The sequence below is a fragment of the Trachurus japonicus genome, chromosome 19, assembly GCF_045865225.1.
Source record: "Trachurus japonicus isolate A0001 chromosome 19, Traja_1.0".
In the NCBI taxonomy this organism is placed as follows: Eukaryota; Metazoa; Chordata; class Actinopteri; order Carangiformes; family Carangidae; genus Trachurus; species Trachurus japonicus.
The window spans coordinates 22024527-22044768 of NC_140925.1; the positions used below are offsets into that span (position 1 = coordinate 22024527).

Sequence of the window (20242 nt, forward strand, 5' to 3'; positions counted from 1 at the left end):
CACGTAGTATCTGTTGTGTATCTCACCATCAGTGACACACGCACACACTGGGACAAGCAGACCACTGTTACTCCAAGCAGCGTGCATTGTGTCTCGCTGGTGGACTGGAGGGTAGGGATGTTGGCGGGTTGCCAGTTGGGATTTCTGGGCCCGTGAGAGTAGAGTGTGTTTGAGGAAAATGAATAAGCAAGTGTTCTTTCTTCTCAGTAAGCTGCTCGCGAGCAAGATGTTTTACCCACACTGGTCCACAGGGGACTGGCTGTACTGGGCAGCTGCCAGGTGTACCACTACCATACATGTGAATGATGTGAGTTCTGCCAAGTGGAGCCGAAAAACAGACGTTATCTGTTCAGGACAACTTCATTGTGTCAACTCATCAAGTGCTGCTTTAATGTACTGCCTGAATAAAGAGTCATTTCACATATAAATTAACTCAACATTATCTACAGTCATTTAAAATAAGTTATTGGTACAATGTACAACCATTGACAGTTCACTTAACATGAGCAAACATTTCTTCCTGTACAGTCTTCAAGGTTTTGCAGAGGGGTTTTTTAAAAATCAATGTAAAATGCAGCAAATATGAATTCAGAAAATATATTGTTAAATTCTATGAATATCTATGGCAACATCTGATCATTTACAAATTCATCGATGGTTCAAAAACCAATTCAAGTGTCACATGTGATTGTGTTTGCTTGTGAAGAGCCGTCCACGAGAGCACATATAAAACTAACCTTCAGACTTTGTAGATCGGACAAAGACTCACTTCAGATACAAACATGTCGTACTTTCCACATTGATGAATTACTGAAGTCCCTCGCGGAGGGATTGAGACATTGTATTTGTCTGTGGGGTGTGTGTGTGTGTGTGTGTGTGTGGCGATCCAGGCCTGTGTGAGGACCTATTCCCACTCCCACCGAGGACCAGCTGGCTGAACGGTGGGTGTGATGGTCTCAGGTGTACTCACACAGGTGACCACAGCCGGCGGGGCAGTGAGTGCTGCTCTTCAGCCAGTTCATTATGTGTTCCAGATGTCCGCCGTGGCTGCAGCCCTGACACCACACAAACAGCCCCTTCACCACGTGGTGGCACACCGCACACACACTGGCACACTGGTGGCACCTGAAGGACAGATGCAGTGAGTTTAGCAGAGCTTGGTACATGTCAGTTATTCAGTGTTGGGGATGAGTGAACTACATGGAATTAAACTAAAACGTAAAGGGATAGTTCAATTGGCCCATTGCCATAATCCCTATAGTCTTAAGAGTAGGTTCGATACCTTTAAAGCAGAAGTAAGGTGAATGTTTGTGTTAATATAAGTCTTAAATAGTTATATCTTCCGACAGCAATCACTTATATCTAGTGTTTGGTCTGAAACACGGGTCTGTCAGTCACTCTGCTCTGTTGTAAGCCGAGGAGAAAACTTTCCTTGTATCCTACAACCTTTATCCAATGAGGAGAGAGAACGGCATAAAGGGGCGGTCCTCTCTGCAGCCAAGGGATGCGCGTGAATGTGGTGACGTAGGGACGAGGGTGGGGACTGCTAACTCCATCGGCTGACAAGAAGTTAGCCAAAACCACCGGATCGCTTACTTCTAAAAATAGCTTGCACCAACATTAAAGCAGAACAGCGGAGCAGAGCCGCAAGCTGCTCAGAGCTACGCTACAGAGGCTCATGGAAATTCTTGGTTTTCCTTGTTAAACTCATCAAATACACAACCCAACAATTCCAAAACGCTCTGGTGGACAAGTTGTGACCTGCACATTCACCACGCTATGAGATAATAACGAAACGTTACGAGACAGAGCTGTTTTCGAGGTAAATGCAGAGACTGCTTGCCGGAAAACTGCCCCCGACAGGAACACGCAAATGAATGCATGAATTTACCTCGAAAAAAACTCTAAATTAGCTTTTAATGTACAAGTTTGTGGGTTTTATACTGTTTTTGAATTTTATTTTATTCCGAATTTGCTCTATTTTATGATCTTTAGTGTGTCAAGTGTCTTTGAGCATTTGTCAATGTCAATGTCGGCTTTATTTGTGAAAGCACTTGCAAATAAAAATGTATTATTATTTATAGTAAACATACAAAAATATGACAGTAAACTCGTCACGTTCTCATACTCTCTAACATTACATAGTGTTGCAGCGCTCATACCTGTCACAGATCCAGCCCTTGTTGCTCATTGGCCGTTTGCAGTTGCTGCAGTTGATGTGCAGCGTTGTAGACGCCTGGTTCAGGCAGGTGATGGCGCTGCACGTACTCAGCTTGATGACCTCATTGGACACGTTCCACAGCTCGAACCTCTGCAGCAGGTCTATGTAGGACATGTACCAGTGCTCCTGAAATGGAAACAACTCGCTCAGGGTTTCCTATTTTGACTGTTCACTTTATCTGAAGTGCAATGGTGTGGTTTCATTTTACACTTTTGTGTAAATACATTAGACCTGAAATGCAGTTTAAAAAAAACAAACTTTTTCTCTTTTTTTATCACTATCTGACCTGGGTGAGGTCATCAATCTCTTTGCGGATGCGGTCGCCCAGGACGATGAGCACGGACACGGCCATCTGCACGTCGCCCTGCTCGGCGTAGTAGCTCAGCATCTCCCGCACGATGGGGCAGAAGAAGCTGGCAGGTAGATGAGGGCTGTAGAGCGGCTGGGAGATGGAGATGAGAGAAAAGGACTCGATGGGCGTCAGACAGGTGACCTCTGCCTCGTTGCCGCTGACGTGCGGGGAGTCGGCCTTGTCCTGCTGAAGGTGCTCGGGAGCAGACGGGTTATCCATGATCTCGTGGCGCAGCTGAAAGGCCTCCTGGGGCAACGTGTACTCCTGCTCTTCTGTTGTGACAAAAGGAGCGGAGATAATATGAGACAATAGAGCGCTGAGCACGGAGGCGGTTATAAATAGCAGGTACTGACGTCGGCAACTCTTCAGTTTTCCTCGAAGATGAGACTGTGACTGACCTGTTTGGTTGTCGTGCTCCATCGAATAGAGGTCATCGTCCTCAAACTCGGCATCGCCAAACATGTACTCCGCCTGGCCCTCGCTGCCCTCCGTCTCCTCGTTCTCTGAAATTGAGTGAGCGGGGTTGATAATACAAGTGATGAATACTGACATTTACATCTTCTCAAAGTTTGGCTGCTATGACTTTAACGACCACTCTCACCTTCATTATTATTGCTGATGTGCAGGTTCCCGGGCTCCAGGTGGATGTTGTCCTGCCGGCTCTCACCTTTGCTGCGCTCCAGTCTGCTCTCCGTGCCCATCCCCGAGCCCATCTCCTTCATGCTGAAACTGAAAGCATAATGTCCATCTTAATGTAGGGCTGTAAACAACTTGCATCTCTGTTCTATAATCACACACTAAAAAGGCTCATTTACCTGTTCATTAAAGGCAAAGTTCCCAGTTTACTGAGGTTATGGTTTGGACCGGGCGTTGTGAGGTTTGCTGGGTCGGAAAACATGATTCTCAGCATGGTCCATGTTGTGGAAACCTGTGAATTAAAGGAAAAATGTAGAATATAGCTACAGTTTTAATATCATGTCAAAGTTACAGATCTGATAAGTTGTTTTTTTGTTAATCATGAACTATTGATTGTGTTCATTGTATTTTGCCATGCCGGAAATATAAAACTTAAAATTGAAATGTTTATGATAAATTAATAAACCAGTACAAGTAGAATGTGACCCAGAAAGAGAGATTAAAATACTCTCGCCTCTATCATCATTGCAGAACCTTAGAGAAAGTGTTTGCTTTAGCCGATGTAGTGGATGGGTTTCAGTCTACAGGTTTATTGACTCAGTTAATGTGAGTAAACGTTGCAGGGTAAAATCTATGTGTTCCAGCTTGAGATGTATTCAGGTCGTCTGTGTGTTCGATGATTTTGAACTGAATATCTTTGGTTTGTGGACTGTTGGAAATACAATATGACAGTATTTGACTATTGGGCAAAAGGAACAAGATTTCTTTTTTTTTTTTAGACCAAACAATGAATAAAGTGCATTAATGACCAATGAAAATAATTGTTAGTTGCAGCACATCTGCAGTTAAACACTTCTCCACTGATGCAATGTGTCATATACAAGTCAGTCAAGGTGTGGAGGCTGATGCACACCTAAAAAATCTTGAAAAACAGGTGCGTTGGAGCATAGGTTAGGACCTTTTTCAAGCAGAGATTTCTGCTTGAAAAAGGTCCTGTGGACCGAAACGTTGTTTGTTTTATTAAAGTCTTTTGCAAGTGACTTGACAGTGTGTGGGAGACCCTTTTTTCCTTTGTTCACTCATATACAAGTCAAAAATAATGTGGAAGCCCTGATCTGACTGACCTGAGGTCGTTTTAGCTCACGGGCCACCTTGGCGTTGTGATCACACAGCTCAGCAAACGGCTTCCCGCTGAGGAGGTAGAGTTGTGCCGTCTTGACAAACCAGTCCATACGGTTACTGTCCAAGTCTGTCTCGAAGACGCTAAGAGCACTGGACACATGGGCAAACTGTTCTGTCGGGTCGGGCTTCTTGAAGAAAAAGATGGGGTAGCGGCGGTCGCCTCCGGGGTAAGGCTTCCTGGCGTCACTGCTGATCAGACTCTCCTTGGCTGCAAAGGCCAAGTCGCCGAAGAGTCCGAAGCACAGCCCCTCGGGGTTGGCCTTATCCACGGGCCGAGTGGCGTCTTTGAACATATGCTGGTAGAGCGTGCTGTCTTTGGAGCCGGAGAGCAGGAAATGAGGGTCGTGTTGGTGGCGCCACACGATTCCCGTGGTCACGTCTTTGTGTTCCTCGAAGGTGGCGAAGGGAATGAACGGTCTGCGGATGTCCCACACGTAGATGTTGTGGTCCACCATCATGGAGCAGGTGGCCAGATGGAACTTTCTCTCGGGACGCCACTTGACCCGTGCCACTGAGGCGATGGTCTGGACACAGTAGATCTCTTTGGCCCTGTTGGTGGTCATGTCCCAGACCTTCACCATCTTGTCTCTGCCTCCTGTGGCCAGCCACCCCCTGAAATTGAACAAAAAACAACAACAACAATAATAAATACTTCTTGTAGAAATACATATTTGCTGTGGTATTGTTTTTGTTTATTGCTTTTCCCTCTGACCTGTCATCAGGATGCCAGTCGCAGCAGAACACCGGCCCCGTGTGGGCGGTAAACATTCGCTCGTAGCGGTCCGGTCGTCTGATGTCCCACAGCTGGACGTTGCCATTCTCAAAGGAGGCAGCGAATGTGAAATAATCCTTCATGCTGAACTGGACGTCTCTTACACTTTCAGACTGACCTGCAAGAGATTGTTAAAAAACGACAAGCAGGGACATCAGAGGGTGATTAAAAGTTATTACCGATGTGGAGAAATTCATTTTCTTAATACGACTCCTCAGTGTCGAGTGAGAAGCTATATCAGAGTACATTAACGGATCATTAGGAATGCAACACCACTTCAGTGTCGTTAATCTGAAAATGCAGATGATTCTTTGTTCGGTTAAAGGAATACATTTTTCTTCTAAAGAGAAACACTGGCTTTGTTTCATTTTTGACATTTACTTGGCTTTTACTTTTCATCATCACTTTGACTCGATGTGGTTTGTTTCTTCGTTGTTAACAGTGGAGCTTTTCCTGCCATTTAACTAGAGGGTAGAGGAGTTCAAATACATCACTGCTTAAAAAATGTCTGAAATATTAAATATGTGAATTATGATGAATGTTCAGAGGTTCAGCAACCACACACTGTACAGACATTAAACGAAACCGACAGCATCACTGCACTTCTTTTTCATGCAAGTTAAATTTAATGTGAAGAAATAATCTCCACTCCAACGCTGTATCATGTCAGATTCTTAGATAATTTATTAGAGGCGATTACATTTTCATCTTTGTGTCTCTACCTGAGAAAGTACTGACAGATTCCTTCTTGCGCAGATCGAAGCACTTCATGAAACCGTCCTGCGAGCCGCTGAGCAGCATGTAAACCTCTGTGGGGTGGAAGCACACCTTGTTGACGGTGCGTTTGTGTTCGGTAAACAGCTGGTCCTGCTTGTTGCGAGAGGGTTTCCCCAAGTTCCAGGTGACCACCGCCCCGTTGGTGGCAGCTGTGGCCAGCAGGTTCTCCTCCATCTGGTGCCACATCACATCTGCGCAGCTGAAGTTGAGCGAGGGTTTACGACCGACGCGGAGGTTCAGCTTCTCCACAAACTGCTCCTCCTCCAGCGCGTAGATCTTAAAGATGTTGCGGCCGGCCACCACCACCTGCGTGGCGTCGCGGCACACGCTGATGGCGTTGGCAGGAGCGTCCAAGTGGCAGAACATAGTTCGTCCACTGATGGCGTTGCTGCCAAGAGCTGTGGTCACCCGCGACATCTTCTCCATGTTCCTGGTGCAGACAACAGAGGAAATAAAGGTGACAACACTGATCAGGCAAACTGCACATGCACAATGTTTGTTGCTGTGGTTACTCCTACACCAATACCAGCTGTAACAAGGCACCTGTCAGTCCAAACATCCACCAGTGGGTGGCACTCTATAGCAAAATGAGGCATTTACAGTAATGTATACAGTCCTTTTGTGAAGGAGGGATCACAGTGTGTAATAAAGCAAGAAATGAACAGTCATTTGCATACAATCAAAAAACAAAAAGAGAAATGTCTGCAGTGCTTAGCTTACCCTAGGAAGACCTGCCGGCCTCGTCAGTATCTGCAGCAGCACAGAGTCCTCCTCATGTGCTCCCATGAGAGCCAACTTGCTAGTTTGCTGATGAGACACACAAGTGGAAAAACTCAGTCACACTGTCTGACATGTAACAATTCATAATCCAGAAAAATCACAAAGATGTGCACATGTATAAATAATACCAGGGCCCCAGACTTACTTTTTTATACTTGGAGCACTGTGGCCCCTAACTTCAAATTTTAGGTACACAAGCAGAAAACTAAGGGGCGACACCATAAATTGACTTGCAAAGCAAATATTCACATTTCCTTTTCATTCATGATCCTCACACACATTGACCCGCCACCTGTAATGACAGATACCAGATTCTGTGAGTCGTCTCTCCATGTTTCACCTATGTTTTTTTTTTTTTAAGTGTCAAATTTAATGATTGCAAATGTGCAAGTAAATGAAAAATGTACTTGCACTTTAGAGGCAGTCTGAAGCCCTGAATACTACAACGCTGATCAATGTGGATTATGCTGCAACTTTTATAAAAATGTACTGCTGTGTACTACAACTTAGCATCTTATTTTCTCTGTGAATGTGCAGCTACATCCAGGTGTAAACACTGTTTGTTTACCTCCGTCTCATCTGGGCTTCTTACCCTCCTTCATCTGCCTCGAGCTGGTGACTGAATAACAGCCACTTAAAGCTCACGTGGAGATGTGAGGACACACTGGGGGAGAAAACGAGCAAACCCACCAGTGCAACTTGGTGCACCGCGTCCAGAGAGGAGGGGGCACACACAGCGACCTTCACTACATCTCCGTTCATGTTTTAATTGCGTTTCTCTGCAGCTGTGTATCAGCTGTGTGTATCAGCGGTGACTTCAGCGCAGCTTCACCGTAAACACAGGAATGTGATGCTAATGCTAACTGGCTAACCTCAGTACCGAGCGCTTTTTTCAAGGACGAACCGCGGGATTACACGTATGTCCGACAGTTTGACAGCTTTTAAACATTATATCTTATGAAGTAAAAGTGTCTCGGCAAAGAAAATGTCAAAGAATTGCAGGGGACAAACCTTGTGAGTGTTGTTCGCTGCTTCCAATACCGGATGTAATTTCTCCAAAATCTCGCGGGAATTCAGCGACTTCTAAACTGAAACATCACGATACCACCACGTGAACGTGTCATAAGGAGTTCACAGGAGACGTTTTACTCACTTTCTCTTATGTGTTTTTGTTTTTATCTTTTCTTCAAACGAGGGTGAATCAAACCGACGCAGTTTCAGGTGTTAAATTGAAATATGTTTAACAAATACCGCGAGAAATGCAGCTTTTAATGCATTTATAATGTTTTCATTGTTCATGCTGTAGGTGATGCTCTGAGCTCTGTCTGCTGCCATGAGTGATCTGTTTACCTGTGAGGAGCCCGCCACATGGAGAGGTGTGTTTGAGAGGTACTGGGATGTAGTGGAGGCTAAAGCCAAGGGCAAGAAACCTGGAAAGCTCCTGGACCTGGACAAGTGGTAAACAACCTCCTCCTCCTCCTCCTCCTCCTCCTCCCTGCTCAGAGCTACAGCAACAAAACAACACACTCACCTTCACATGACAGAGAGATTTAAACTCACTATAGCATCCCAAATTGAGCGGCCTCCAGGTTGTTACAGAATTGATTTGATGTGATAGCAAAGCCGTGTTCGTCTAAACACAAAAGTACAGTGCAGTATTGGCAAGTTCACAACTGACCTTGGAAATAGTAACCCACATAATAAACAGTGTGTCAGGACCCTGGCTGCTTGTTTTAGCTTGTCATGCCTCTGTAATGGTATCAAATGATTTATATGAATTCAAATGATCAATACTGATGATAATAAGTGTTTTTTTCCCCCTGTGACTCTAATCTGTGTGTATCTGTGTGAAGGTACCAAGAGAATCTGCCCACGCTGATTTCAAGCCGCCCAGACAATCACATCTCTCAGTCAGAGCTGGTGAAACTGATGGAGTGGAAGCTCACCGTGAGTGAAGTCTGGACACCAGTTTCAACAATCCCATGAAATTTAAACACACTCGCACGGAAAGATTCACAAGCCTCGCAGCACTTAGCCGGGTCTGCTGTGTCCTTGAGCGTCTGTCTCTCTGTGTGTGTGCAATGCTTTTCTGCAGAGAGGGAAGTTCAGGCCGCGGCTGCAGCAGCTGGTGGCGTCCAACAGCGAGGATACTGTGGAGAAATGTTCCAGAAAGGCCTTCGCCCTCCTGCCTGATGTGCAGGCAGCCATCGCAGAGCTCAGCTCCCTGAAAGGAGTCGGCCCAGCCACAGCTTCAGGTTTGCACAGCATCTGTATTCAGCTTCTGAGCACAGTGAGCGTCCAACCGGCTTTTTGCAGCAAATTGATAAAAGAATTGATCCCAGTAAAATGTCTCTGTGCTTTCTCTGGAAGCACAAATCGACCGCCTGCTCAGTAAGTTCAGAAAACAGTGTTTACAGTGACTGGGACCCCCTGCTCTCTGTTTAATTAGTCCGAATGCACTTCATGGCGACGTCCAGCTTGGCTCGGGGCTGAATCACTGTCCATTTTGTTCCAGCTGTGTTGGCAGCAGGAGCTCCAGAACAGACTGCATTCATGTCTGATGAAGCCATGGAGAGCGTCCCGGGACTAAAGCCCATCCAGTACACAGCCAAGCATTACGCTCTGTACCTGGGCAAGATGGTGGAGCGGACTGAACAACTAAACAAACGTGAGTTAATAACAGGCACACAGAGACGGCTACAGCTGCATCTGCATTTGTGGTGTCACTGTGATGTGTGTCTGTTCTCTGCATCGTTGATGTAGCAAACCAAATATGAGACCCTATACTACTACTACTACTACTACTACTAAATAAAATACCAATATTGGTTTATAAGGGAGTGAGGTTTGAAATACATTCCTAATCAGGTCTGCCTGCTGTCCCCAGAGTCAAAACAAAACTTGAAGCAGCAGCAGTCTGTTTGAATGCACCACATCTGAAATGAGCTCCCAGAAAACCTGCTCCAACTCTTATCTCCTTTGATTTGAGGCATAAAACTTTAATGTTGCCTTTGCCGTATGTTAAATTAAATTGCATGTTATTCATTCTTATCTTGAGCTTCAGTTAATTTTTTATTCTTTTGGTTAATCTGTTTTGTTCAAATTTAATATTATTCTTTCTGTTGAGGACTTTTTTCTTCTTTGAAATCCAATTAATTTGTCATTTGCACTGTCTGGAAAAATGAAAATTATCACATAATGTGTTAAAGGGATAGTTCAACATTTTGGCAAATTGGCCCATTGCCATAATCGCTATAGTCATAGCAGTAGGTTTGTTACCTTTAATTGTCAGTGTAAGCTATTTTTAGAACAGCGGAGCGGAGCAGCAGGCTTCTCAGAGCTATGCTATGGAGGCTAAAGGAATTTCTTGGTTTCCCTCATCAAATTCATCAAATACACAATCCAACAACTCCAAAACGCTGTCGTGGACAAGTTGTGAGCTGCACAATCACCACGCTATGAGATATTAACGGAGCGTTACGAGACGGAGTTGTTTTAGTGGTAAATTCATGCAAAACCGCTGATGCGAGTTGCATTCAGGGACAGTTTTTCAGCAAGCAGACTCTATTTACCCTGTATTTACCTCGAAAACGGCTCAGTTTCGTAGCGTTCCGTTATTATATCATAGCGTGGTGATTGTGCAGGTCACAACTTGTCCACAAAAGCGTTTTGGAGTTTTTGTATTTTGTATTTGATGAGTTTGATGAGGGAAACCAAGAAATTCCTTTAGCCTCCATAGCATAGCCCTGAGAAACCTGCTGCTCCGCTCCGCCGTTCTAAAAATAGCTTACACCGACAAATAAAAGTAACGAACCTACTGTTATGACTATAGCGATTATGGCAATGGGCCAATTTGCCAAAATGTTGAACTATCCCTTTAAAACAATGCATCAAAGGAGATTTAATGTCATTTTTGACACCTTTTAAAAAATAATCTGGTTCATTGTTCAGTGCCAAAAATCCACATTAAATCTGTTGTGAGACTTAACTTCCAATGGGATGAACTCCTCTCACAGACACTGTACTGATTGATGCTACATAAATAAACCACTAATATTCACTAGGCTGCCCTCTCGTCCTCAGTGGATCCCCAGCAGGACTGGACGCCCCACAGGCTGGAGTTGTGTTTGTGGGCGTGGACCGTCGCCACTCGGCTGCAGCTCTCACTGTTGAAGGATGTTGATGTAAAAGGCCGTGCAGCAGAGACCTGCTCCGACCCTGACACTGACCACAGACCCAAAAAGAAACTCAAAACAAGATGAACAATGTTGAAAATGTTGTTTTCTTACCTGGAAGTTGTTTAAATGTTTGTCTGTTTTTTTTTAGTACTCTTGCAAAATATTAAAGCAGTGTTTTTGATAGACAAGGCTGCAACAAATTATTATTTTCAAGTCAGATTTTTCTTATCTGGAGTGTTCAGATTTGTTTTTCACATTTTTATAATGTTGCAGCCTTATCAAAAATAAAATAAAATAATACAAATCAGTGGGATGTTGCCACAGTATTGTTCTTTATTTATATTGTTTCTAAATTAAAGCAAAGTACAATGAACAGTACAAAATAAAACAAAATATATTCATATATATACAATATAAAATGGTTCCGTTCAGAACATTTAAAAAGTACAATAGATTGTGAAATAATTAATGAGGACTTTGATATAAATTATCCATATGTAAATTTAGTTTTCCTTTAGTTTCCTCACGACCGAGAGAAAAATAGGTTCTTCTGCTTTTTCTTTTTGTAAACGCTGTGTTGGTCCAACCTCTTGTCTGGTCTGAGAGATTGAACCTCGTAAGCTTGGCACCATTTTATCAATACAAGTAAGCAGCTCATGAAAAACTACCACAGCAGCACAGATATGACTTCTTTTTTTTCTTAAATTATTGTTATTCTAAACTGGCGGAGGGAAATGAGTCACATTTGAAGAAACCACCAGTGATATCTGCATGAACTCAGGCTCAGTGTTTGTGAACATGAAAAGAATCTGTACCCAAAGCTAGAAACTGCAAAACCAAGACTTAGGAACCAGAAAATGTACACTCATCTCCAGAGAAGAAAAACATTTACAGTCTGCCAGTGACTCTCAGCAGTTTGCCTTCAGTGATCTACATCTGTGCTCTGTTACAGACTAAAAGACAAACCTCTTTTATCTCTTTTGTTTCTAGCTGTGGCACACGAAAAGAAAAATCAGTGTTCACTAATCCACATGAAAACCAGGAGGTTCAGTGGAGTTCCTCATATTAAAGGTTAAACACTGAGGATTGTTGTCATAATGGACAGCTGGATCGACTGTGAAATTCATGACAATCCTCAGGTGGTTGGGATTCAAAGACAGTTTTGATTCCTTGTTTTAAATTTACTGTCAAAGCTGCACCAATTAAAAACAAACAAACAACCTGACCCCGTTTAACAACTGATCAACATCCAGGATAAATTCAAGAATAGTTGGGACCTAAAGCCAAATGTCTGTACATTTGGGAAAACTGCATCACACTTTGCTTCATCATCTTGAGTGTTAATTAATGAATGCGCTGGTTAGCACCCAATGACTCTTGTTGTAGATACATTTCCATCTCTGGAGCTACAGTTTCCTGCTTTACCTGCACAGTCGCCCAGTTTCTAATCAGCACGAAACACGGTAGAAAAGGCAACCTGGCCGGCTCTGTTGGCGAGCAGAGGTTTCAGAGCAGCTACTGGATGTACAGTTGTTTTGCACGGCGGCTTCTTTCTCTCATGGGTCCTGTGTGTGTGTGTGTGTGTGGAACATGTGGTAATAAACAGCGTACAGCTAACAGCAAAGCAGCCTTTCTGCCCCGTGCTCAGTCTCGGGCTTAGATATATAACAAGGCATTGGGCATTAACAGCACAATGGATTGGCATAGGGAGGTAAAAAAGCATCAAAGAATGACCATGGCAGTAGAGAATATGGCACATGACAATATGTCAGTTAACGACAGTACAATAAGTGCTAAAAAAGAAGGAAAAAAAAGCCCATTTATGATGAGATGTAGGAAGAGGAATAAGAGGCAGCAGTCAGAGAAATGTCAAGTATGCTGCCAGAACAAGACCAGCACAGAAATGAACAATAATTCATCACATCAACAAGGGTCCATCGAGGAGTTTTGCTCATAGTTGGCACTAACCTTTACACATCACCTGGTAATGAAACCAACAGAAGGGGGGGAGGGGAAGTGTGGAGATGGATCACATGTTATTGATAGGCCGCTCCTATTCAGCTCATGCCATCCCTCACCAAGACTCCCTTACACTGTAGAAAACAAATATGTCACCCAAAGACAGCAATTAAATGAAACATCATGCAGCCTGTCAGATCCACTTCTTAAAGGAAGATATCCTGTTTATAGTCTCGCTTCGGGCTCTGGTGTTTCCTCGCTACGACCATGCATCATCCTGACACCGGGGGTGTTGTGACATGAGCGCGACAGGACGGGGAAGCACATAGAGGTTTTAATACGAGGAGCGTCTCTCTCTCTCTGCTGTCATCTGTTGCCTCTGCTGTCCCTCCATCCCTCACAAGCTCAAACGGTGGCATGCTGTCAGCTGGGAGGAAGAGAGTCAGGCCTCTATCACTCCTCTGCTTTCAGACGAGCTGCTTGTCTGGCTGCAGGAGACAGAGGATGACTTGTTTTTTTGAAGGTGTGTTTGGTTCGGGCTCAGGGCCAGGAGATTCGGCTCATGGAAAAGTGATGAACTACTCCTAAAAACTTTCCCCCCCTCAGCTGCTTGTTGGAGAAACTTCTCCTCTTGTCTGTTGTTTCTGCAAGTCTTAGCAAGAAGAGACTTTACACACTGGATTTCATTTTGCATGAGAATAACAGGGCCAACAAGAATTCACAAGCCTTCGTTTTAGTCCTGCATGTACTTCCAGGAGGGGAAATATTCACAGTTAATGTGTTCTAGAAAAGCATAGCTATATACTAGCCCTTTTTACAACCCATCTGGGTTCCTATGAATCTTAAGTTAAAGAGGCACATTAACCTCCTCTCTGGCATCCTCTTTATCTTCATTATAGGCCAACAGGATATGTATGCATTATTCATCAATGTATCTTTGCTATCTCTAGCAAAAAATATTTCCTTGTAAACACAAGAGATACATTACTGCCTCACGTTGGTTGATATTCTCCGTTTTAATGCATCTGAAAATGGCTTAGTCCGACCATTTCATACTCATATTCCCTCATTTAACAAGGAGTCTTCTGTTAATACTGACACTTTCACATGGAAGCAAATGCTGAGGACTGTATTTATGACCAGCTATCAAAATTGGCAAATGCATAAATTTTTCTCTCCTCCCCAGGCAGCCAGTGGTCATTCAAATGAATTATTGATTGAAAGACTGAAAAATGGAACGTAGCATGAGTAAATGTAATTGCTATCCTCGCCTCATTTTTCCAGAAGCCTGGATCACACTGACGATAATCTACGACAGAGGCCCTGGTCTGTCATTTGTTATTTCGCTAAAGAAGAGCTGCAGCGAAGTGTCGCACCCTGTGGATGTGAAGCTGGGAGTCGGTGAACGGGCTGCAAAGATGAATCCAGCTACATGAAAAGAAAACAAAATAAAATAAAATCTCAAACAGTCCGAAGTTGCTCAGTTTGTTTTCTTCCACTTCACCTGTTGAACATTCATGATGAAGACATGAAAAATAAATACAAATGTTGAACCAAAGCTACCAATCGTCAGATTTCAACAGCTTTTGTTTCCGATGCTTTGCCATCTCTGCGTAGTTCTTTCTATGGCTTATTTTCTAAAGCACTAAAGATTTATAAAATCAAGTGAGCTTGAGTCGTTGGTGGTCACCGAACAAACCAGGGGATTTTGCCTCATGGACTATTTTTCAGAGGATCATCAAAGCCATACAGGAGTTATCAGGAGAACAACAATCATAGCATTAATTTTGCACCATTTGAAACCTTTCTCTTTTTCCCTCAAAGAGGAAAAAAAAATACAAATAAATATACTCTTGGTTATGAACATACAATATACACATCCACTACCAAATGAAAAAACGGGGACAACTTAATAACACTCTTTTTTTTTCATTATAGGTACATTCCTTTACAAAAGTATACAGTCCCTAAGAATGAGAAACTGAGGTATAGACTGGGCCTGACAGAGACCCCAATGCCCTCTGGGACACGAAGGTCAGAGGTCAGATGATGACACATCCGCGCCCTCCCCAGTTCAGTTTGTCAGAGCGAGAACAGGCAGAGGCCAGTGTGTGTATATGTATCTGTGTATGTGTATGTATGTGTGTGTGTGTGTGTGATTTTCTCTTCGGTTTGTCCGTGTTGACCTACAGATTCAGGCAGTGGCCACTCTCAAAGACAAAGAGGAGAAGAGAGACAGTGTGTGTGTGTGTGTGTGTGTGTGTGTCCTTGTCTCGCTGAGAGCCACAGAGCATGACATGGCATATTTTACACGGTGTGCCTAGCAGGTTGGTGGTTAACGTCTGACACAGCGACAGGAGGAGTTGACTCGCTGCAGTAATGACCATCCAGGAAACTTCACCTGTTCTCTCCCTCCTCTCCTGTCACGCGGTCACTTCCATCTCTTCCCGTCTGTCACGTCTTGTCGTGTGAACTATGTTTCTGTGTCCACAGTGTAGGTATTTTAATCATGGAAATGAGAGAGGAAAAAAAAAAAGATGTCCTTTTGTTTTCAAAGACCCCGCAAAGTGAAAATGACAGTGACGCGTCTGGCCTCGATCTTGCATTTAAAACATTTTACTCCTATGGTTTTTTTCTGCACCTGCTCTGATTAAAGTTTTTTTTTTTGATTGGTTTAACTACTCAGCAGCTTAATTTGAAGAAAAACCTTCTGTTTGTTGTTTTGTAGGTCAGTTATAATGCGACTCCTGTGAGTTACAGCAGGACTGTGAAATCAGTGATTCATATCAGCAGTCATATTTCATTGGTGCTTCTACTGTATGTTTTTGTTTATTGCTGCCCCTGAAAATAAATGTGCTCTTCCTGAACTTCCTCCCTTCAGCACAGCCAACAAACTCTGCTCCAGTGCCGTAAAGCAAAACACTAAAACTGTTAGTTTAAGGGGCACTGCTGGAGATCCGTCACCTCTGACCTTTATGAAAGACAGAAAACTTCTTTACTGTTCTGCCCCTCTTCCTCATCACTTGAGGTCTTTTGCTTTATTCAAAAAAACAAAAAAAGACGACTGATGAAAGAGCTTTTCAAAAAAGCCTTGGAACAAAAAAACTAAAGCACAGTGGCTGAGAGCTCACTGAAGGTTAGCGCTGGTAATGTGGATGAGATTTAAACGTATATAAAAAGATATATAGTTCCTCAAAATGGATCTGAGGAACTTTCACCTGTACTTGTTGCTACTGTAATCCCTCTTTAATAAAAGAGACATATTTCTTTGATTTGCAAAGTATCTGTAAAAAAGGATTCTTGGTCGATTTTTAGTTTGAATGATCTCATTCATTTCATTTGGGTCTAAACTTGAGAGGAGATGGGAAAGTTAACGACGGTCAAAGGGAGGGGGGGCTTTGTTTGGAGTCAGTGTGTGTGTGGAGGAGGGCTGAGGGGCAGAGAGTCGGGGGGGGTGAGGGTCGGGGGTCGGGGGCCCATCATCAGGGAGGAGGCGGGATCTGAACCCCCAGGAGGTCGTACGCAAAGATGTTCCAGAAGATGGCGAAGAGGAGGAAGGTGATGAAGGAGAAGACGATGACCCACCAGGAGCACTGCTTCTGCAGACTCTCCTCGTAGCTGCGCAGGATCAGCAGCCCCATGCTGATGCCCACCACGGCCCCCGACAGGTGGGCCATGAAGCTGGGCTGGGGCCCCGAGGACGGCAGCGGCGGCGAGAAGCGCAGCCAGACCGCACGGCCGACTTCTGAACTCACTGTGGAGGACGGAAGAGAGGAAAGAGACAGAATCAGCCACACTGTCACACACATCTAATTCTCCATCGTGGCTTAAAAATACAGTTTGACATTTTCAGAAATGCTCTTATTTGCTTTCTGGAGGACAGTTAGATGTGAACACTGATACCATTTTCATGTCTGCACTTTAATTATGAAGCAGCTATAGCTGGCGTAGCTTCGCTTTAAATTCACCTACAGCACCTCTAAGATTTCCAATTAACACATTCCCCTCCAGATGATTTGGCTCTTAAAACCCAATTACAGAATTAGCAAATCCAAGACAAAATGATCTTGAAGAGCAGTGTGCTTTTATTTTGAAGTTTTCATAACTCACTCTCCCTCATAAAAAGAGCAGCACTTAGATCTGAGTGGACTAAAAATGAGCTGCATCGACCACTGTGTATTGTAGTGAGGTGTTTTATCACAGTCTGCTTCTGCAGCCAAAGAAAGGTCACAGCATGATTTAAATAGATCCCTACTCTAAAAATGACTCTCGAATGTTATATGAAGTTGTTTTCTCCGGCCTCTTCCCGGGTCTTTAGCTGAATAAATACTCGGTGCTGATAACATAAAACCAGAGCAAATGTTAATTCAGTCTTCACAGTAGCTCACAGAAGCGTGTGTGTTGGACTTTATTGTCAGACGCTGTATCCCCTGTTTGCAAAACACTGAGGAGAGATATAACATTCCTGCAGAGACGCGCTGCTCTCTCAGCTCAGGGGCGGCAGGCTCGGGACAGATGGAGTGAACATATTGCTCACTAATGAAAGTCACAGTGCATCGGTCCTCGTGTGGAGGAAAAGGACAAGTGGTGTGACTCAAACGGTTTTAAAAACAAAGCAACACGTCCAATCAGGAAGCCTCTCGCTCCTCTCGGCCGTTACGCAGCGTGTCAGTGGCTCGGCTCTAAGAGGCTTTAAACTGCACTCACATGTCTAGGATGGCAAATCACTGTGTTATTATGTTGAACTGTGTGAACAGGTGTGCAGATGTTAAATGTGCTGGAAATGAGAAGTAACACACACACACACACACACACACACACACACACACACTGGTGCTTTGAATTCAACTATGAATTCAACATTTATAGCAGCAGCAGGAACGGGAGCGTGGGGCTCCGGGAGTAAAAAAATTTGGAGAACTTACTGCAGACGAGCGCCAGGATCATGCGGAGCAGCTTGTACGGACAGCGCATCCCAGCCCAGTTCTGCAACACAGAGCGAAAAAGTGTCCCGTCAGCGCAAAAACAATCACGACACAAACAACCACTTGGAATATGAGTGCGTTAACAGCTTGGCAAGAAGCACGTCGCCTTTCTCTTATCCTCGGGACATATTTAGACAAGAAAGAGAGACAATCCATATCCATATGAGAGAGGAGGCAACACTTACACAAGGCAGAGGCACGATTATACACCTGGCTGCTCTCCACTCACTGGTTCCAACCCAGTGGCACTCTATTAATTAGGGCTAAGATAATTTAACAGAAGGGGAGAATGGGCCAATAAATAGCCCCTGTGATTCTTCAGGGAGAGGAAGAACAATGGCATCCTCACTTAGAATAATTCACTCCCCAGGATGAATAATTGCACCCATCCCGTCCCTCTAAAGCTCCTGGCTGCAGGGGAATGACCCAGCAGTGGTTTCACTCGTCTCCTAAAGCAGAAATAAATATATGATCGGCATGAAAAATGTAAAGAGAGATGTACCATACGTTTAAAACAGGTCAGGAGTGCTCTTGATGTCAAAATGTTTCTACAAATGAATGATTCATATAATGGAGGGGGGGTCAGTGCAGTAGTGCAGAGCAGGAGGCTGATCTGTGTGTGATGTGATGTGGCTGCTCTCTCATGGGAGGCAATTTGCTCTGACGTGCCTCCAAACTCGCAGGAGGAGAAGGGCAATCTTTAACCAGAGGACGGCCAATCCATTTTGTCTGTTACAGATCTTGTTATCACACTGCTGACTTTCAAATGCGTGAGGAATCTGACGCCTGTGTGTGTGTGTGTGTGTGTGTGTGTGAGGTGCAGACGATCGCTGAGAGGCCGAGACAAAGACACGAATCCAAAAGCTCAAACTGAAGAGCTCAAAGATACTAAATAAAAGATTTAAGGGTCACGTCCAAAGTTTAGTTTGTGCACTACGTTGGTTTCTAGATGTATTCTGACAGCGTCGCTGGAGTCACGTCCACACGGCAGCCTGCCTCACTCAACCTGAAAATCTCTTTCGGGGGGCAACCAGGATGACAGCTGATGGCAGATGGCCAGGAGTTTACTGGGTCGAGACCGGACGGCGTTTGAAACAAAAAAAAAAGAAAATTCCTTCAAAAAGAAGCACGAGACAAAGCTCATCAGAGCAGAACTAAGATGTGCCTTAAAGGATTTCCCAACAATAAGCGTAACAGAGCAAATAAACTGTCTGTTAGCCGCTGCGAGCGCGCGGTTTCTACAGAGTCTTTGCTTTGAGGCCTCGTCAGCGCACTTTGATTTCTATCCCTGCTGGCATCTCCAGTGCCCACAGTGAGCAGCAACATCAGTTAAAGTGATTCATCAGATGTAACGCTGCCTTGAGAGCTGAAGGGAATGTGGAAAGCACTTCACGTAGAAACACACACAGCATCCAGGGAGTTCGCTGCCTGTTTTCTTTTTTCTTTTTTTCCTCCAGTGGACACAAATAAATACTAGTCTTAATAATTAATAAAGGAGCCGTGAAATAGCAGCTCACACGAGATTCATCAATACAGATGACGAGGAGAGTGAAGAAAGAGGAAAAAGTTTGGCAGCGTGAGGGACTGGGAGAGGGTCCTCGGGGTCTGCTGCATCAACAACCTTCAGTTGAAGCTTCATTTTGCTGATGACTAGATAAGAGGTCACATTGTCTCGAGAATAGTCGGTGGCATTGTTCCAGAAACTGCTGGGCAATGAAGTATTTATCGCAAAGATGTGATCCTACTGCGGCAGGGAAAACATCCAACTTGCATCTGGTGGCAAAAAAGAAAAAAAAAATCACAACAGAGAGCGGTGAAGTCTGGTTGGTGTGTTTGGTGGGAGTGGGAGTGGGAGTGGGGGTGGGGGGTGGTCCCTGTCTGTCTCGCTCTCACCATGTGTGCGCTGCTCTGACATTTCCTCTCTATTGAAAACCGTTTTTCAGACGCAACAATGGAAGGCGATGATGACGATAATGGCAGTTACCATGACGACGTTGGCCAGATGCGCCGAGCACAGAGCGTAGACCCCCCCAGAGCCCCCCACCACTGGAGCACGCATGTCTGTGATGGACACTGTCAGCGAGCCTGCAGAGACACACACACAGGGAGAGAGGCATTAGGAATGTGGGTGTAAGTGCAGGGAGAAGTGTGTGTGTGTGTGTGTGTCTGTGTGTGTGTGTGTGTGTTTGTGTGTGTGGGCTGTTAGGTAGAGAGAGAGAGTGAGTGAGTGAGAGAGATAGAGCAAAGGACAGCATTTTACAGCAGAGGGGAAAAACAAAGGGTGAGTCAGATTACTCATCACACAGCGGCACAAGTCACCTTCCTCTGAGCATTTTTCTAAAAAAAAAAAAAAAAAAATCAGAGCGGCTGTGCTACATCAGCTGACCTTCACACGCCCTT

At 44.3% G+C, this 20242-nt stretch overlaps 3 protein-coding genes across 6 annotated transcripts in view; 1 reads left to right on the top strand and 2 right to left on the bottom strand.

Moving 5' to 3' along the window:
- Positions 1 to 373: 373 nt before the first annotated feature.
- On the bottom strand, positions 374 to 6782 carry wdr24 (WD repeat domain 24). The gene is made up of 10 exons (XM_085761847.1): positions 6661 to 6782; positions 5886 to 6370; positions 5104 to 5281; positions 4334 to 5003; positions 3389 to 3501; positions 3175 to 3302; positions 2972 to 3076; positions 2508 to 2845; positions 2163 to 2347; positions 374 to 1125 (listed from the first exon to the last, which is right to left on the bottom strand). Exons 2-10 carry the CDS (start codon positions 6364 to 6366, stop codon positions 957 to 959), a joined length of 2367 nt encoding a protein of 788 aa, XP_085617973.1. The 5' UTR covers positions 6367 to 6370; positions 6661 to 6782; the 3' UTR covers positions 374 to 956.
- Positions 6783 to 7550: 768 nt separating this feature from the next.
- On the top strand, positions 7551 to 11234 carry LOC146968008 (uncharacterized). Of its 2 annotated transcripts, none has more exons than XM_085761857.1 (6): positions 7551 to 7637; positions 8027 to 8178; positions 8574 to 8667; positions 8816 to 8975; positions 9236 to 9388; positions 10804 to 11234. In XM_085761857.1, the coding sequence occupies exons 2-6, from the start codon at positions 8054 to 8056 to the stop codon at positions 10980 to 10982; spliced, it is 711 nt and encodes a 236-aa protein (XP_085617983.1). In that variant the 5' UTR covers positions 7551 to 7637; positions 8027 to 8053; the 3' UTR covers positions 10983 to 11234. The 2 variants fall into 2 exon arrangements, with proteins under 2 accessions (XP_085617983.1, XP_085617982.1); XM_085761856.1 differs by lacking the exon at positions 7551 to 7637 and adding an exon at positions 7829 to 7941.
- Positions 11235 to 14289: 3055 nt separating this feature from the next.
- Positions 14290 to 20242, bottom strand: part of rhbdl1 (rhomboid, veinlet-like 1 (Drosophila)) — a 52693-nt gene continuing 46740 nt past the window's right edge. Inside the window, exons 6-8 of one of the 3 annotated variants that reach the window (XM_085761853.1) lie at positions 19827 to 19927; positions 17783 to 17843; positions 14290 to 16611 (exon numbers count right to left, since the gene is read on the bottom strand). In XM_085761853.1, the coding sequence (XP_085617979.1) occupies positions 16340 to 16611; positions 17783 to 17843; positions 19827 to 19927 (434 nt within the window). In that variant the 3' untranslated portion in view covers positions 14290 to 16339. The remainder of the gene's footprint in view (positions 16612 to 17782; positions 17844 to 19826; positions 19928 to 20242) is intronic. The other 2 variants (XM_085761850.1, XM_085761851.1) reach the window with 2 other exon arrangements.

Bases quoted from the DNA above. Each gene is read 5' to 3' on its own strand.
- wdr24 (XM_085761847.1), bottom strand. From the start codon at position 6,366: ATGGAGAAGATGTCGCGGGTGACCACAGCTCTTGGCAGCAACGCCATC. The intron at 5,004-5,103 runs GTCAGAGGGAAA...GTTCAATTTCAG, and splicing joins GACTGGCATCCTGATGACAG to GGGGTGGCTGGCCACAGGAG. The intron at 3,502-4,333 runs GTCAGTCAGATC...TTTAATTCACAG, and splicing joins GTGAGCTAAAACGACCTCAG to GTTTCCACAACATGGACCAT.
- LOC146968008 (XM_085761857.1), top strand. From the start codon at position 8,054: ATGAGTGATCTGTTTACCTGTGAGGAGCCCGCCACATGGAGAGGTGTG. The intron at 8,179-8,573 runs GTAAACAACCTC...ATCTGTGTGAAG, and splicing joins CTCCTGGACCTGGACAAGTG to GTACCAAGAGAATCTGCCCA. The intron at 8,668-8,815 runs GTGAGTGAAGTC...GCTTTTCTGCAG, and splicing joins TGATGGAGTGGAAGCTCACC to AGAGGGAAGTTCAGGCCGCG.